Below are 19,802 nucleotides of genomic sequence, written 5' to 3' on the forward strand. Positions count from 1 at the left end.
GATATTAAAATAATAACTCAAAAAGAAAAACCCATAAATATATGATGGTGATAATTTTATTCAATATATGTACATATGTATATATATAATATAAGCATTGAAAGAAAGCAGCAAAACGTATTGAAGTCTTTTATGACATATGGCTTCCATTATTGCCTTTGTTCTTGTATATATAAACAAACACTGATTTTTCTGATAAGTAAATTATAAGTATACTGTAAATTATATATTGACTTTTTTTAAGAGTACTGTGTAATTTATATGTCACAAAATTGAAAAGGTTGAATGAATAAATTTAATTAAATTAATCATGAAAAAATTACCCAAATATATATATATATATAATTGATAATTTCATTTCAAAGTTAAATAATTAAATTATGCTTGGACCTTAATTACAAATCCAATCCAACTCGCATTACAATAAATTGAAGGCCCCACACAACCGGTTCAACAAGGTTGTATGAATAATACTCACTCCGTCCCAAACAAGATGCAACATTTACTTTTGGCAGGCGGGTACTATTAAGTAGAATAATTTAGAAATCAGGTGATGTGATGGAGAGAGAAATATATATATATATTTTATTTGGATGATGTGAGGGGATAAAGTGTAGTGTAGAGATTAAGTATAATTAATTATTTCCTATTTTAAAAATATTGCAGAGTGTTTGGGATATACCAAAAAGAAAATATTGCAGGGTGCTTGGGACAGACGAAGTATAAATCTTTGCAAATCTTTCGAACAAACACACCCAATATTTTGAAATATTTTGAACTTTTGTAATTGACTATTGAAAATTATAAAAAAATTATAAATTTTTTTATTTTTATTAATTTTAAATATTTTGTAAATAAATGAACGTTACAATCAAACATATCCATTAATAGTTTAATGGCTTTGAACTTTATGGGCCAGTTTGGACCCTTTGCCATATAAATAAATATACAAGGATATTTAAGTGAGAGTGTTTTAAATAAAATAAAGTTTAAATATAAAATATTATATATAAATGATAATTATTTATATGCTTATAATATAATACTCTTCATTTTATATTTATATATTTATGTAAATTAAAAAAATATTTGTAATTTTAAATAAATAATATAATTATTTTAAAAAAAATAGATAAATTATTACCACTCCAACAATCCAATTCACGCGCCGCCGTCACCCACCTTGCCCTCCCCCACTTTCTTCTTCCTTTTTCTTTCTTCGTTACTTTCTCTTTCTTCTTTCCTTTTCTTCTGAGTTGCGCCGCCGCCGCCGCCGCCCGCTGGAGTATCCGGTGCGGCTTTTTTTAATTTCCCTCTCTTTCTTCATTTCCCTCTGATTGTGCTTCCGTTTACTAGGAAATCGAGTATGTTTTAACATTTTCCTCATCTGTTTTTGCTTCTTCTACCGGTGGTCTCCGGTCGCCGGCGCTTCCGTTTCAGACCTCTTTGCCCAAGTTTTTCCGGTAGCTAGGGTGCACAGAAAATCGCACAAACAAACAAACATGGCCAAGTTTATTCTTTAACACCAGTTTTGCTTGTAGGTTTTGTAAGTCGTTAGTCGAAAATTTTGGGTCAAATACAGTTCGTGAAAGCTCACATTCGAAGTTCCACCATGTTCGCTCAAGTCAGGTATCGGTTGCAACAGAGTAAGAACCAATTTTCAATTTCTTCGATTACTTTCACATTCCCCTTTCAATTATATCTCCAAATCGCTCAATTTCATCTCCTACCTGCATTTCCCCAGCAATTCTCCGTTCGCGCATCGTTGAAAACCCTACAACTCCGATCTCCAGTAAAGGATCGTGCGTTTCCTTATATTCCACTTCCACAAGGATATACAGAGGTCCGATTTCGAGATCACTGCGCAAGCGAATCAACAGAAGAGCTAGATTGGCAGCAAAACCTGTTCTAGACAAAACAGTTTTCCAAAAATGTGTATCTCAGCTGCTGCCTAGGTTCACCCCGGAGGATCTCCACAATGTGATAATCGAACAGGACGATCCATTGGTGTGCTTGGAGCTCTTCAATTGGGCGTCTCAGCAGCACAGATTCAGGCACACCGTGTTCACCTATCACGTCACGATCCGAAAGCTCGGTGCGGCCAAAATGTACAAGGAAATGGACGATATCGTCAATCAGGTTCTAGCTATCCCTAACCTGGGCTCTGAGCCTCTTTTCAATACCATGATATATTACTTCACTGAGGATAGGAAGCTTGTTAGGGCTGTGAATATATACAAGCATATGCGTGCTTCCCGGAATTTAGATTGCCGCCGTCGATTCGTACCTATAACATATTGTTTGCAGCATTTCTGAGCCGCAGGACGAACACCTATATTAACCAAATGTATATGGAGACACTTACGGCCCTTTCATTAATCTTGTTTGTTGGTAAAGTGACTGTGTGGGCTGCTATTGCTTTTGTATCGATTTATGTAGTATATGCCTTTGTCGTTGCTGCTAATGAACTGTTGAGGACCCATACCCAAAGGCTGAAATTGGATGCGTTTACTCCATTGCTTCCAGTGTTTTCCATGGGAAATCAAGAGGATGAGTCCATGTTTAGCTCATTGCTTGAGGTTGAAACCGAGAGTAATGCGCAGTCACATGCTTCGTTGCTGCAGTGGATGTGCGCTACTAATGTGGCAATATGACGGAGACAAGAATCTGTGGGGATGGAATGAGGAAGATCGGAAGCACATCGGCCATTGTTTTCATTTTTGAAGCTATATTCTCTCATGCACTTGCCGTTAACAGTTCCAAGGCGACTCACTATTCCCTTCGTAGACGAAGAGAACTGGTCTAAGGTATATGCTGTTGGCTGTGCCTTATGTGCACCAATTCTTCTTGCATTTCTATGGAAAACAATCTTGATAATGGACATCTTGAGCAAGATTGTTTTATTTCAATTTTTGCTCCCAAAGATTTCAAATACATTTCTAAATTTGATGTTGAATTGGCAACATTTGTGTGAGTGAAATTGGATTAATATTCTTGGAGTAATCGTGACTGATTCAATAGAACTTTGAATTTGTATTTTTGCTTGAATTTGAGTTGCACAGAGCTCTCATTTTTAGGGGATTGACTATTCACACATATGAGGAAACAAGAAGCTTTGTAGGCAATGTGATTATTTCCAGTCTTAATTTTGAGGAAAAGATTGATTGCAATTGCCAATTGATGAGACCAAGATTTTATGGCTTGCTATATTTTATTATCCTTCTGCAGACAATATTTCGCTTATTTTTAATTACAATATATATGTATAAGTTTTGATGGATTCATGTTAGATATTTGATGCACCATAATATGTGTTCATGGTCTGTAATTATGGAAACATACATTTGTGGTCTGTTATTCTGCGAGGACTGATCATAAATAACTATTTTTTTTGCTCTAATCACGCAGGTGTGGATACGTCACGGCTAAGAATGTTCTTGAATTAGTTGAGGAACATATCCTAAAGGGTGAAATCGTTGAGAAGCTTTGGAGGTTTAGCAATTCTCTCTGAATATATATGTTCTCTTCTCCTCCCCTTTTTATCTTACAAATTATATGCATTATTAATTAAATCAGGGGCCAAATGGGTACTACTATCGGCAAATCAAGTGTGACCTTATTTGATAGCCACAACCCACCAAGTGGGTTTGATACAGTTAAAGTTAAATCAAAAAGAGATGCCACCTGGATTGTGGTTATTATATTGAGCATCACTTCAGCTGCTACTATTGCTTATGGCATCTACCGAAGAAGAAGGTGAAGTTTCCTTAATCTCTTTGCCATGCTTACAATTTATAATAAAGAAAGAGTTATAGTAGTACTACTAATAGTTCAAGTAAGTAGTCATGAGTCTTAACTGTTGGTGATTGATCTCATAAGACCAGACTAATGAAGTTGGTTAATTTCCGCTACTCTTCAAATGTTTGCTGTTGTTAGCCTCTTGACGTTGATAATGCAAATGCATGCATAAGAAGGATAATATGATATGTATACCCTTTGTTTGCTATTGTTTCGTGCCACTTTGTTTGTTATTTCCATGCAAAGACCAATGTTGTAGTGGTTTATTTCAAACGGCCTATTTATGATGAAAGTTATACTTGATGTTTGAATTCATGAAAACATATATTTTGAAACATTAGTCCGCTCGTAGTGAACTTTTGAAGAAACACGTATTGCATACCTATTATGAAAGTAGTATATAGGGATTTGTGAATAATGTGTTGCTCTGTAAAATATTGTTAAATTATGTACGAAAGAAGTGAAATTCTATGTTCTCTAAGCGCCAATTGATTTAAGCTATTATTCACAATAAGGTGTTGCAATTTTAATATTTCAACTTGTTTTGTTAAGTTTCGTCGAAAGGTTTGTTTAAAATTTATTTTATTCTTCGTGGTTCTTTTACTTAGAGATTACTGCCATATACCAAACAATGTGGAATTTTAATTAAATTTACGAAATTCCTGCATGATAGATATTGTTTTGTAAATTTGTTAGACTAATTCATGGTTAATTATCACTAATATATGTCTAGAGATCTTTTTTGATTTAGAATAGAATAAGGTTGATTTTAGACTTGCCCATTCGGTTTCGAACCTTCGGTTTGCCGGTTTTTGAACTGACGGTTACGGTTCAAATCGAAACCCGGCACAAACCGAACCGAAACCGTCATCCCACGGTTCGGTTTTGGTTTGTGAATTTTCCAAATCGTAAACCGCCGGTTTACGGTTTGAACCCGCGGTTTATATTAATTTTTTTTAAAAAATCTCTCACCACTCACAGGGAGGCTCAGGCAAAGAAGAAGAAAAAAAGAGAGGAAAGAGGGAGGAGGGAACAGGAAGACCGAAAAGAAAAAAAAGGAGAACCTGTTGGCGCTGCCGCCTGCTGTCGATGATTTAGTACGTGTAAATGTATTATTGATTAGGAATTTAGGGTAAATTTTGTATATTAATAATAATGATATTATAATTATGATTAATTTGTATATATATATATTATTAAACTTTTATAAAAATAAAAATAAAAATAATATTAATCTTAATAAATATCAATAGTTATTAATAATATTAATAAAATAATATTATTATATATATTTAAATTTTGTAATTTTTTATCATATCAATATTTTTATATTTATTTTTATATTCTTTTTTATTTAAAATTTAATTTAATTATTTACTATATTTATTATTTTAATTATTTTTATAATGTAATAATTTAATTAATTATTTATATATATGATTTTTACATAATAAATAAATAATAAATATATCTGAATAAAATTGATATCAAACTTAATAAATTTTAAATTAAATTTAAATTTAGAAAAATAGAAAATAAAAAAGGAAAATATTAAAAATGAATATATATAAACCGGCGGTTCAAACTGTAATCGACGGTTTTTAAATTGAAACCGGCGGTTTATAAACCGTAATCGAAACCGTTATTTGGAAGGTTCGGTTTCGATTTGATATTTTGACAAACCGTAACTGGCGGTTTGAACCGTTTTGGCAAGTTTAGTTGATTTCTCTTCCAGTTCAACCCCTCGTATAAATGATATGATCTCATGACATTTATTAAAGTTACTAACTACTGAATCATGCTTGTTTAATCTTGTGTTGGTGCAGATACCGTTAGAAAATTTGAAGTCAGAAGTACATCATATGCCATCAATTCTATTTTATTCCTTTTATGGATGTAATTGTAAGTATTTTAACTTTTTTTTTTGTGAAATTTTCATTTTCTACCCTCATTGAAGATATAGAATATAAGATTATGTTCATAAGCAAGAAAGTAGATTGAATGAAGTTTATACAATAATGAGATTCTTAAAACTCTAGTGGATTAAGCTATTGCAATGTGCTAATATGGTGTATATCGTATTCTAATCCTTCACTATTTGCAACTTGGAAATCTACATGTAGGCATCAAATATGCTTCGGTTTTGTAATTTCCATCATGTTAAAAGAAGAAGATAGCATTTCTTTTCGATTGATAAATTTATGTTTTACTAGGTGCACTACATTTTTATAGAGTTGAAATCTATAGTTAATTGCATCAAAGGTCGATTCTTTCACTTCATGTTGTGTAATTTTTTCAAATTTCTGCACCTTAAAATGTCAATTTATCATGCCACGGTTTTTGCTTGATCCTATATATCCATTAGTTTATAGAAAGTTAGAAACATAGTCAAGTTATTGTGCATAGTTTAGTAAGAAATTGTAAAATAACTATAATTACGTGTGCAAATTAGTCACGGATGAAATTTCGTGATTGATGTCATGAGTAATTTATTTATAGAATTATTTATTGAATTTTCTTGTAAGGAATTGCTTACGAGTTATTACTAACAGAATACTCACGTGTGTCCTAGTTCGAGTACTATTAAATAATGAATTTGTTGAGTGTTTATGTAGAATGAATGAAAAATTTATAAAGGACACACATATCTTATAAGGTAATACCTATCTTAATTTGTTTATGTTATTATTATTATTATTATCTACAGTTGAGCTCATATTTACACAGCGGTTGACAGCTTTTGATCATTGATTTGAACATAAAAGCCACAAGAACAGTTGCCATTTGTAAACAAGTAGCAACATTCTAGTTGAATATGGGCACTACCTATATAGGCTTGCAATATAATTATAATTTTAAAATTCCAGTATTCATGTGTATGTATATGTGTGAATATTAATTTGCTGTCCACTAATTGTTGAACATATTTTCGTAAGGCAGAGGGGTCAAATTTTATTTATAACGATCAAAATAGTTGTAATGTTGTGCTTAATAATTTTCTAACGGGCATTTGTTTCTTTCCCCTGAATTATGCTATGTTGGCACATTAAAGATGATATGAACAGATTGTTTGCGAGTTGGTATTAAATAGTCTTAGTTTAAAGAATTTGATAAACTGTATTTTGTAATAATAATGCTTTGGAAATTTCATAGTAACAGTTATATGAAAGACCAGTGTAATCATGATTTTTATTTTTTTACTTAATCTCTTACTTCCAGTAGGTATATGTGGAAGCATTGGGAAATGGCTTCTCTAGTGCAGCACCATTGCAATTCGATACAAATGGATTGTTGGAAAAGGCTTCAGCATATCGGTGGATTCAAATTTTAAGGTATGTTGCTTCCATAATTTGAGAAAGTTGACATCATATTTAGCAAAAAAAGTGTGGCAATTTCAGGCTGATGTTACTCATTCCGACACGCAAAAAATTAGTGCATTTTTTGCGAGGGAAAGAGTAATATTTTTTTTGGTTTGCCTCGGGTTGTTTTAAAATTCAAGCCCGAAAGGACCGGCCTGATTTTGGATTGGGCTTGAAAACCCAAAACAAGGCATGGCCCGGTTTCAAATTATACCGGGCCAGGCCAGCCCACATTTTTAATATTAAGTTTTAATTAAGTTTTGTATTTTTTTTATTAGAAAATAAGTTATATTAGTCTAAATTGATATAATTAGGAGAAAAATATGTTTATTGATAATTAAGAATTTTTAAAAAAATTAATGCATGCAAGTCCCGGGACGTAAACATGATTCTATTACTATATGCAAGATGCTATAATAAATGCAAAACATAAATGTAAAAGAAAAAGAACGAAATACTCCCTATTATGTATTCAGTCGTCCGATCATCCGGCCATTCCCTCTCGTATGCATAAAAAAAGATCTAAAATAGATATTAGTATATATATATGCATAGGAAACCATAAACTAGTATTAAAATCACTTACCTTGGCTTTGAAATTGAGATCGAAGGATCTTTGCGCTTCCTCTAATCTCCCCATAAGCTTTACCTACAAACTAAAAACACTAAAAAAACAAGTTAGTATAAAATATAGAAACAAAATTAATGCATGCATGTCCCGGGACTTAAAAATAAATCTATTTCTATATGCATAATGCTAAAATAAATTAAATGCATAAATGTAAAAAGAAGGGGACGAATTACTCCCTATGATGTATTCGGTCGTCCGATCATCCGGCCACTCCCTCTCGTATGCATCTAAAAAGATTTAAAATAGGTATTAGTATATATATGCATAGGAAACCATAAACTAATATTAAAATCACTTACCTTGTATTTGAAATCGAGATCGAAGGATCTTTCCTGATCCTCTCGTCTCCACATAAGCTTTACCTACAAACTAAAAACACTAAAAAAATAAGTTAGTATAAAATATAGAAACAAAATTAATGCATGCATGTCCCGGGACCTAAAAATAAATCTATTTCTATATACATAATGCTAAAATAAATTAAATGCATAAATGTAAAAAGAAGGGGACGAATTACTCCCTATGATGTATTCGGTCGTCCGATCATCCGGCCACTCCCTCTCGTATGCATCTAAAAAGATTTAAAATAGATATTAGTATATATATGCATAGGAAACAACAAAATAATATTAAAATCACTGACCTTGGATTTGAAATCGAGATCGAAGGATCTTTGCGCTTCCTCTAATCTCCCCAGAAGCTTTACCTACAAACTAAAAACACTAAAAAAATAAGTTAGTATAACATAAAGAAACAAAATTAATGCATGCATGTCCCGGGACTTAAAAATAAATCTATTTCTATATACATAATGCTAAAATAAATTAAATGCATAAATGTAAAAAGAAGGGGACGAATTACTCCCTATGATGTATTCGGTCGTCCGAGCATCCGGCCACTCCCTCTCGTATGCATCTAAAAAGATTTAAAATAGATATTAGTATATATATGCATAGGAAACAAAAAAATAATATTAAAATCACTTACTTTGGATTTGAAATCGAGATCGAAGGATCTTTGCGCTTCCTCTAATCTCCCCATAAGCTTTACCTACAAACTAAAAACACTAAAAAAATAAGTTAGTATAAAATATAGAAACAAAATTAATGCATGCATGTCCCGGGACTTAAAAATAAATCTATTTCTATATGCATAATGCTAAAATAAATTAAATGCATAAATGTAAAAAGAAGGGGACGAATTACTCCCTATGATGTATTCGGTCGTCCGATCATCCGGCCACACCCTCTCGTATGCATCTAAAAAGATTTAAAATAGGTATTAGTATATATATGCATAGGAAACCATAAACTAATATTAAAATCACTTACCTTGTATTTGAAATCGAGATCGAAGGATCTTTCCTGATCCTCTCGTCTCCACATAAGCTTTACCTACAAACTAAAAACACTAAAAAAATAAGTTAGTATAAAATATAGAAACAAAATTAATGCATGCATGTCCCGGGACCTAAAAATAAATCTATTTCTATATACATAATGCTAAAATAAATTAAATGCATAAATGTAAAAAGAAGGGGACGAATTACTCCCTATGATGTATTCGGTCGTCCGATCATCCGGCCACTCCCTCTCGTATGCATCTAAAAAGATTTAAAATAGATATTAGTATATATATGCATAGGAAACAACAAAATAATATTAAAATCACTTACCTTGGATTTGAAATCGAGATCGAAGGATCTTTGCGCTTCCTCTAATCTCCCCAGAAGCTTTACCTACAAACTAAAAACACTAAAAAAATAAGTTAGTATAAAACAAAGAAACAAAATTAATGCATGCATGTCCCGGGACTTAAAAATAAATCTATTTATATATGCATAATGCTAAAATAAATTGAATGCATAAATGTAAAGAGAAGGGGACGAATTACTCCCTATGATGTATTCGGTCGTCCGATCATCCGGCCACTCCCTCTCGTATGCATCTAAAAAGATTTAAAATAGATATTAGTATATATATGCATAGGAAACAACAAAATAATATTAAAACCACTTACCTTGGATTTGAAATCGAGATCGAAGGATCTTTCCTGATCCTCTCGTCTCCACATAAGCTTTACCTACAAACTAAAAACACTAAAAAAATAAGTTAGTATAAAATAAAGAAACAAAATTAATGCATGCATGTCCCGGGACTTAAAAATAAATCTATTTCTATATGCATAATGCTAAAATAAATTAAATGCATAAATGTAAAAAGAAGGGGACGAATTACTCCCTATGATGTATTCGGTTGTCCGATCATCCGGCCACTCCCTCTCGTATGCATCTAAAAACATTTAAAATAGATATTAGTATATATATGCATAGGAAACAACAAAATAATATTAAAATCACTTACCTTGGATTTGAAATCGAGATCGAAGGATCTTTCCTGATCCTCTCGTCTCCACATAAGCTTTACCTACAAACTAAAAACACTAAAAAAATAAGTTAGTATAAAATAAAGAAACAAAATTAATGCATGCATGTCCCGGGACTTAAAAATAAATCTATTTCTATATGCATAATGCTAAAATAAATTAAATGCATAAATGTAAAAAGAAGGGGACGAATTACTCCCTATGATGTATTCGGTTGTCCGATCATCCGGCCACTCCCTCTCGTATGCATCTAAAAACATTTAAAATAGATATTAGTATATATATGCATAGGAAACAACAAAATAATATTAAAATCACTTACCTTGGATTTGAAATCGAGATCGAAGGATCTTTCCTGATCCTCTCGTCTCCACATAAGCTTTACCTACAAACTAAAAACATTAAAAAAATAAGTTAGTATAAAATAAAGAAACAAAATTAATGCATGCATGTCCCGGGACTTAAAAATAAATCTATTTCTATATGCATAATGCTAAAATAAATTAAATGCATAAATGTAAAAAGAAGGGGACGAATTACTCCCTATGATGTATTCGGTTGTCCGATCATCCGGCCACTCCCTCTCGTATGCATCTAAAAACATTTAAAATAGATATTAGTATATATATGCATAGGAAACAACAAAATAATATTAAAATCACTTACCTTGGATTTGAAATCGAGATCGAAGGATCTTTCCTGATCCTCTCGTCTCCACATAAGCTTTACCTACAAACTAAAAACACTAAAAAAATAAGTTAGTATAAAATAAAGAAACAAAATTAATGCATGCATGTCCCGGGACTTAAAAATAAATCTATTTCTATATGCATAATGCTAAAATAAATTAAATGCATAAATGTAAAAAGAAGGGGACGAATTACTCCCTATGATGTATTCGGTTGTCCGATCATCCGGCCACTCCCTCTCGTATGCATCTAAAAACATTTAAAATAGATATTAGTATATATATGCATAGGAAACAACTAAATAATATTAAAATCACTTACCTTGGATTTGAAATCGAGATCGAAGGATCTTTGCGCTTCCTCTAATCTCCTCAGAAGCTTTACCTACAAACTAAAAACACTAAAAAAATAAGTTAGTATAACATAAAGAAACAAAATTAATGCATGCATGTCCCGGGACTTAAAAATAAATCTATTTCTATATGCATAATGCTAAAATAAAATAAATGCATAAATGTAAAAAGAAGGGGACGAATTACTCCCTATGATGTATTCGGTCGTCCGATCATCCGGCCACTCCCTCTCGTATGCATCTAAAAACATTTAAAATAGATATTAGTATATATATGCATAGGAAACAACAAAATAATATTAAAATCACTTACCTTGGATTTGAAATCGAGATCGAAGGATCTTTCCTGATCCTCTCGTCTCCACATAAGCTTTACCTACAAACTAAAAACACTAAAAAAATAAGTTAGTATAAAATAAAGAAACAAAATTAATGCATGCATGTCCCGGGACTTAAAAATAAATCTATTTCTATATGCATAATGCTAAAATAAATTAAATGCATAAATGTAAAAAGAAGGGGACGAATTACTCCCTATGATGTATTCGGTTGTCCGATCATCCGGCCACTCCCTCTCGTATGCATCTAAAAACATTTAAAATAGATATTAGTATATATATGCATAGGAAACAACTAAATAATATTAAAATCACTTACCTTGGATTTGAAATCGAGATCGAAGGATCTTTGCGCTTCCTCTAATCTCCTCAGAAGCTTTACCTACAAACTAAAAACACTAAAAAAATAAGTTAGTATAACATAAAGAAACAAAATTAATGCATGCATGTCCCGGGACTTAAAAATAAATCTATTTCTATATGCATAATGCTAAAATAAAATAAATGCATAAATGTAAAAAGAAGGGGACGAATTACTCCCTATGATGTATTCGGTCGTCCGATCATCCGGCCACTCCCTCTCGTATGCATCTAAAAAAATTTAAAATAGATATTAGTATATATATGCATAGGAAAAAAAAATAATATTAAAATCACTTACCTTTGATTTGAAATCGAGATCGAAGGATCTTTGCGCTTCCTCTAATCTCCCCATAAGCTTTACCTACAAATTAAAAACACTAAAAAAGTAAGTTAGTATAAAATATAGAAACAAAATTAATGCATGCATGTCCCGGGACTTAAAAATAAATCTATTTCTATATGCATAATGCTAAAATAAATTAAATGCATAAATGTAAAAAGAAGGGGACGAATTACTCCCTACGATGTATTCGGTCGTCCGATCATCTGGCCACTCCCTCTCGTATGCATCTAAAAAAATTTAAAATAGATATTAGTATATATATGCATAGGAAACAAAAAAATAATATTAAAATCATTTACCTTTGATTTGAAATCGAGATCAAAGGATCTTTGCGCTTCCTCTAATCTCCCCATAAGCTTTACCTACAAATTAAAAACACTTAAAAATAAGTTAGTATAAAATATAAAAACAAAATTAATGCATGCGTGTCCCGGGACGGATGGAAAAATAAATCTATTTCTATATGCAAAATGCTAAATTAAATTAAATGCATAAATGTAAAAGGAAATGGACGAATTACTCCCTACGGTCGTCCGATCATCCGGCCACTCCCTCGTCTACCCATAAGCTTTACCTACAAATTAAAAACACTTAAAAATAAGTTAGTATAAAATATAGAAACAAAATTAATGCATGCATGTCCCGGGACGGACGTAAAAATAAATCTATTTCTATATGCAAAATGCTAAATTAAATTAAATGCATAAATGTAAAAGGAAAGGGACGAATTACTCCCTACGGTCGTCCGATCATCCGGCCACTCCCTCGTCTCCCCATAAGCTTTACCTACAAATTAAAAACACTTAAAAATAAGTTAGTATAAAATATAAAAACAAAATTAATGCATGCATGTCCCGGGACGGACGTAAAAATAAATCTATTTCTATATGCAAAATGCTAAATTAAATTAAATGCATAAATGTAAAAGGAAAGAGACGAATTACTCCCTACGGTCGTCCGATCATCCGGCCACTCCCTCGTCTCCCCATAAGCTTTACCTACAAATTAAAAACACTTAAAAATAAGTTAGTATAAAATATAGAAACAAAATTAATGCATGCATGTCCCGGGACGAACGTAAAAATAAATCTATTTCTATATGCAAAATGCTAAATTAAATTAAATGCATAAATGTAAAAGGAAAGGGACGAATTACTCCCTACGGTCGTCCCCCATAAGCTTTACCTACAAATTAAAAACACTTAAAAATAAGTTAGTATAAAATATAGAAACAAAATTAATGCATGCATGTCCCGGGACGGACGTAAAAATAAATCTATTTCTATATGCAAAATGCTAAATTAAATTAAATGCATAAATGTAAAAGGAAAGGGACGAATTACTCCCTACGGTCGTCCGATCATCCGGCCACTCCCTCGTCTCCCCATAAGCTTTACCTACAAATTAAAAACACTTAAAAATAAATTAGTATAAAATATAGAAACAAAATTAATGCATGCATGTCCCGGGACGGACGTAAAAATAAATCTATTTCTATATGCAAAATGCTAAATTAAATTAAATGCATAAATGTAAAAGGAATGAGACGAATTACTCCCTACGGTCGTCCGATCATCCGGCCACTCCCTCGTCTCCCCATAAGCTTTACCTACAAATTAAAAACACTTAAAAATAAGTTAGTATAAAATATAGAAACAAAATTAATGCATGCATGTCCCGGGACGAACGTAAAAATAAATCTATTTCTATATGCAAAATGCTAAATTAAATTAAATGCATAAATGTAAAAGGAAAGGGACGAATTACTCCCTACGGTCGTCCCCCATAAGCTTTACCTACAAATTAAAAACACTTAAAAATAAGTTAGTATAAAATATAGAAACAAAATTAATGCATGCATGTCCCGGGACGGACGTAAAAATAAATCTATTTCTATATGCAAAATGCTAAATTAAATTAAATGCATAAATGTAAAAGGAAAGGGACGAATTACTCCCTACGGTCGTCCGATCATCCGGCCACTCCCTCGTCTCCCCATAAGCTTTACCTACAAATTAAAAACACTTAAAAATAAGTTAGTATAAAATATAGAAACAAAATTAATGCATGCATGTCCCGGGACGGACGTAAAAATAAATCTATTTCTATATGCAAAATGCTAAATTAAATTAAATGCATAAATGTAAAAGGAAAGGGACGAATTACTCCCTACGGTCGTCCCCCATAAGCTTTACCTACAAATTAAAAACACTTAAAAATAAGTTAGTATAAAATATAAAAACAAAATTAATGCATGCATGTCCCGGGACGGACGTAAAAATAAATCTATTTCTATATGCAAAATGCTAAATTAAATTAAATGCATAAATGTAAAAGGAAAGGGACGAATTACTCCCTACGGTCGTCCGATCATCCGGCCACTCCCTCGTCTCCCCATAAGCTTTACCTACAAATTAAAAACACTTAAAAATAAGTTAGTATAAAATATAGAAACAAAATTAATGCATGCATGTCCCGGGACGGACGTAAAAATAAATCTATTTCTATATGCAAAATGTTAAATTAAATTAAATGCATAAATGTAAAAGGAAAGGGACGAATTACTCCCTACGGTCGTTCGATCATCCGGCCACTCCCTCGTCTCCCCCATAAGCTTTACCTACAAATTAAAAACTCTTAAAAATAAGTTAGTATAAAATATAGAAACAAAATTAATACAAGCATGTCCCGGGACGGACGTAAAAATAAATCTATTTCTATATGCAAAATGCTAAATTAAATTAAATGCATAAATGTAAAAGGAAATGGACGAAATACTCCCTACGGTCGTCCCATCATCCGGCCACTCCCTCGTCTCCTACAAAATAAGCACACAATATCATCGATCCAGAATAACTAACAAATCACATGCTTAAGTGAAGAGTCAAATCCAAAAGCATTCATTATTAGGTATATCACAACCAAGAAAAGTTCCAAGATTGGATTCTAAAATTTTTCAAGAAAAGTTCCAAGATTGGAATTCTAAAATTTTCCAAGAAAAGTGCCAAAGTTCCAAGATTGGATTCTAAAATTTTTCAAGAAAAGTTCCAAGATTGGAATTCTAAAATTTTCCAAGAAAAGTGCCAAAGTTCCAAGATTGGATTCTAAAATTGTTCAAGAAAAGTGCAAAAGTTCCAAGATTGGATTCTAAAATTTTCCAAGAAAAGTGTCATACTATAATTTCTTGAATGATTAACACAAGACAAAAAGAAACATATAGAAATAACCATGCCATCCCTTCTTGCCACTGATCCCTCCCCGGACAGCATAAGCCTCTTCGAAACCATTTTTCACCAAAATTACATTACCACTAGAGCAGTAAAAGTAAAGCTCAAAACTTACTTGTCGACAAGTGTCAGCTGGATCCCCGAAATTCTCCAGAACCCTCTTCACAAAACCTTCGGAATTCCACCTGCCCTGCCCTTGCTTTGCTGCTATTGCATCGATCGATCGATGGAGATCGAAGCACTGCACTTGACCTCTCCCTTAAATGGATCGCCCTCCTAAGCACTGCACTTGACCTCTCCCTTAAATGGATCGCCCTCCCTCATGTAAGCACACCTCATCGTAATTCCTAATTTCCTCTCACAAAACCAAGAACCCTCCCTGCCCCCTGCCCCTGCTCGTACCCCCCCCCCCCTCCCTCCATTGCATTTGCATTTGCATTGCTTATAATAATGTATACAATATCAAAATCAAGAGTATTTATAATATATGTTTTAACGGCTACTTTCCTAATATAAAATACTTACCATATATAATTTTATATTTTAATATTTTGTGTATATTAAAATTAAAATCAAATTCAAATTCAAAATCATTATACCTAACGGCTACTTTCCTAATATAAAAAGTTACCATATATAATTTCATATTTTAATATTATGTGTATATTAAAATTAAAATCAAATTCAAATTCAAAATCATTATACTTAACGGCTACTTACCTAATATAAAACACTTACCATATATAATTTCACATTTTAATATTATGTGTATATTTAAATTAAAATCAAATTCAAATTCAAAATTATTATACTTAACGGCTACTTACCTAATATAAAACACTTACCATATATAATTTCACATTTTAATATTATGTGTATATTAAAATTAAAATAATTTCTTTTTTTAATATTATGTGTATATTAAAATCAAAATCAAAATCAAAATCATTATGCTTAACGGCTACTTACCTAATATAAAAACTTACCATATATAATACCCTCCTCCTATCTAATCTAATAAAAATTAAAATAATTTCTTTTTTTAATATTATATGTATATATATTTTTATATTTAAATTATATTTTATTACTTCTATAAAAATATAATATTTTATTTGAATATACTGCTACAATTACATATATTTATTTATAATCATTAATTTTATTATATCACTAATGATATTTTAAATAGATTAATAATTTAAAATTTATTTTACTGGTGTATTAAAATTATATTTCCAAAAAATAAAAGAGATAATTTATATAGGACTGATGGATATAGAAAAAGTGGATAAATTTAGTGGGACGGATTGAGTAATATTTTATGTTAAACTATTATATTTTTTAGTATATAAATTATATATTATATATTTTGTATAAAACTATATATATTATTATTTTTTAATATAAATCGAAAACCGTATAAAAAGTTAAGTGGCGATGTGTTGGAGATCAACCTGGGTCACCTGCATGCCAACAGAACCAAGAGAATAAAGCTTTGCAAATACGAAAAAGAAATGTTTTCCTAATTACCATTACCATTACCATTGTATTTAATTATTAGATTTATCTTTATCTCTGTAGACCCATATAGAGTGTCTTCCTTCTCGCCGAACTCTAATTTACTCGGTGTCACGGTCACTTCCACGCCGTCCGGTGCGTGCACTGTCACCTCGTACACGGCATTCGCCTCCTTCCCGACATTTCTTACGCTTCGGTTATACTTCACAACGCTTTTAAAGCCGGAGAAGGCAACCGAGAACGACGGGTAGTTCAAATCCCCCGGAGTTTTCAGCCCGACTGTGTTGCAATCCATGATCGACGAATCTTTCGTGAATGCCGTAATTTGCTGCGCATTGTACCTGATGCTGCACAAAAACGCGACGTATTTTTGGGTATCGATGTCGTAGATCAGGCCGGGATTCGTTGCTCGGTTTGGATCGACGTGGCCCGAGAACGGATTGGACACGTCCCCGGTGGCGAGGTCCGTTAGATTATTCCCGTTGTTGTCGACGTTGTACGCCGTGGTCATCAATGCTGACTTGATCGGCCGGCGACCACTCAGGGTGGGCCTGTTTCAGCAGCGCCGCCAAGCCGCTGACGTGAGGGCACAACATCGACCTACCGGAGATGATGTTGAATTCGACCTCGCGATTATCGCTGTTGAGAGACGTTGGCCAAACATAGCCGGTCCAGCCAGCGAGAATGTTGACTCCGGGCACGTTCACATCCGGCTTGAGAATCTCGGAGGTTCGGAGGTTTGATAGCTCGGACCACGGCTGGAGAACGAGGCCATGCGCGGCGAAGACGGAGATTTGCTTACAACGGTTCCCCGTGACCTGATAGTCGCGGTGGGATTCAGAGTTGCGCGGACATAAGCTCGGATTTTGTCGCCGCCGATTTCTCCGACTATTGTCGAGGGAATGAAGTGCGCATCGGCGAGGAGTTCCTAGCCGGAATCAGGTAAATTTTATTACTAATATAAAAAAAAAAAAAATTAAAAATATTTTTACAAAAACATCATATTGCAAACAAAGTGAAAAAGATTCTAATATGAAACAATCGAAACTCTAACAAATATATAAAAATAATAATAACTAATAAATAAGTAGACTCATGTGTACCAAAAAAACATTCTTACTTTTTTCTTTTTTAATCATTTTTATTAGTTTATTACAAATGTTTGTATTGTCGGTTGCCGGCATCAAGAGTTTTATTTAGAGAGAGATAAAAAAATATCTATGAAGTTTTTAAAAATTTAAAATAACTAAAATAAATATAAAATATAATAAAATAATATTTTTATTGGTTATAATAACAGAAAATAAAAAAATATATGTGACAAATAAACACTAACTTAATTATCAGAAAAATTTGGGAATAAAATTTGGTAGGTTTTTGGTACTTACCAACTAATTAAGTACGTCATTTATTAATGCAATTATTAGAATGGTTATTCTATAAAGCCCGTATACTATTTTGTAAATTAAAATTAATTATTAATATTAAGGGCGTGTTTATTTGTGAGATTTATTTTAGTTTTCTATTCTTAAAATGTTTCACTAAAACAAAAAAGTATTAAATCAAATATATATCCTTTCATTTATTATATTATAATAAAATTTAATTTTATATTCAAAATATTATTTCAATATATATTTACATCAAATCAAATAATTATTTTTATTCAAAATTTGAAATATAGTTTGATTTGCTCTGCTATTGGTAGTAGTATTAATTGTAGTAGTCTTTGAATACTAAGTTATATGTTTACATTTATTGAATTTTTGGTAAATATTTACATCAAATCAAATAATTATTCTAATTATTTTTTTTATCTAATTGCATAATTTACAATCAATATAATAATATTTTTTTAAAATAAAACAATTCAATAAATAAAACATTAAATTTATATGAAATAAAAAACATATTTCAACTTTTACTTCAATATTTCATCAAATAAAAATAGTTAAAATAACATTTTATTACATATATTATATTAACTAATTACACTACTTAGCCCCTCGCTTGATTTGTTTAACGGCTCTGCAAGTTGTTACATGCATACATATGTGTGTGTCTTTGGCAGGACATCGAACGAGAGAAGAACTGACAGGAGAATCCGGAGGCAATGGAGGAAGACGACAACAGCGAAGACGAGCTGGCCAAGATAGAGTCAATGACAAACGCGCCTAGGAGCGTAAGCGATGCGGACATAAGCAAGTACCAAGCGTTCGCACAGGCATTGCAGCAGTCGAGAGGACTCCGCTCGGAATCCAAATTTTCCGACAATTCTGCTGCCGCCGCTTGATCCGATCCTTTTGCAATTTCCAGCGGCGCCGACGACGTTGACAACGACAATCTGTACATTTGCACCACCCTTGCTCTCTAATTTCTCAGTTTAAAAGAGCTCTTTATTGAAAGCTCATAGATTTTGCACCACCCTTGCTCTCTAATTTCTCAGTTTAAAAGAGCTCTTTATTGAAAGCTCATAGATATTTATATTCATTGATGAATTTTTTATATTTTGATGATATATCTTTGTTTGGTTTTTAAATTTTATTTTTCAATATATTGACGTAATTGATAACGAGAATGAATAATTTAATATGTTCCTTTGATATATAATATTCTTTTATACCAATTCAAAATATCATTTAATTTATTTTATAATAACCGAATAATACTATAAAATCTAGTGGTGGGATCCACAAATTATTAATATAAAGAAAAAGGGAAAATTTGAGAAAATTCCACATTCTTTAATTCGAAATCACACACCAAAATATATATGATTTGTTTGTGCGATGAATG

The 19,802-nt window shown here is 32.0% G+C and overlaps 1 protein-coding gene and 1 long non-coding RNA gene across 9 annotated transcripts; one reads left to right on the plus strand and one right to left on the minus strand.

Annotated features, from left to right (window-relative positions):
• Positions 1-1,160: 1,160 nt before the first annotated feature.
• Positions 1,161-19,574, plus strand: LOC127239726 (pentatricopeptide repeat-containing protein At2g27800, mitochondrial-like). Of its 7 annotated transcripts, none has more exons than XR_007836222.1 (10): positions 1,161-1,292; positions 1,542-1,629; positions 1,745-2,807; positions 3,409-3,492; positions 3,577-3,756; positions 4,780-4,895; positions 5,625-5,700; positions 7,018-7,130; positions 17,070-17,948; positions 19,078-19,574. XR_007836222.1 is itself a non-coding variant. In XM_051258005.1 (6 exons), the coding sequence occupies exons 2-4, from the start codon at positions 1,613-1,615 to the stop codon at positions 2,722-2,724; spliced, it is 627 nt and encodes a 208-aa protein (XP_051113962.1). In that variant the 5' UTR covers positions 1,161-1,364; positions 1,542-1,612; the 3' UTR covers positions 2,725-2,807; positions 3,409-3,492; positions 3,577-3,674. The 7 variants fall into 7 exon arrangements, 3 of the variants coding, with proteins under 3 accessions (XP_051113962.1, XP_051113963.1, XP_051113964.1); XR_007836221.1 differs by having other exon boundaries at positions 1,161-1,364; positions 19,078-19,573; XR_007836219.1 differs by having other exon boundaries at positions 1,161-1,364; positions 1,542-1,646; positions 19,078-19,572.
• LOC127239727 (uncharacterized) lies at positions 12,390-14,609 on the minus strand. Of its 2 annotated transcripts, none has more exons than XR_007836224.1 (3): positions 14,454-14,609; positions 13,444-13,655; positions 12,390-13,044 (listed from the first exon to the last, which is right to left on the minus strand). It is a non-coding gene; the product is annotated as an uncharacterized LOC127239727 (long non-coding RNA). The 2 variants fall into 2 exon arrangements; XR_007836223.1 differs by lacking the exon at positions 14,454-14,609 and adding an exon at positions 14,055-14,179.
• Positions 19,575-19,802: the final 228 nt, after the last annotated feature.

The sequence above is a fragment of the Andrographis paniculata genome, unplaced genomic scaffold (genome assembly GCF_009805555.1).
Source record: "Andrographis paniculata isolate CXL003 unplaced genomic scaffold, ASM980555v1 Contig78END, whole genome shotgun sequence".
In the NCBI taxonomy this organism is placed as follows: Eukaryota; Viridiplantae; Streptophyta; class Magnoliopsida; order Lamiales; family Acanthaceae; genus Andrographis; species Andrographis paniculata.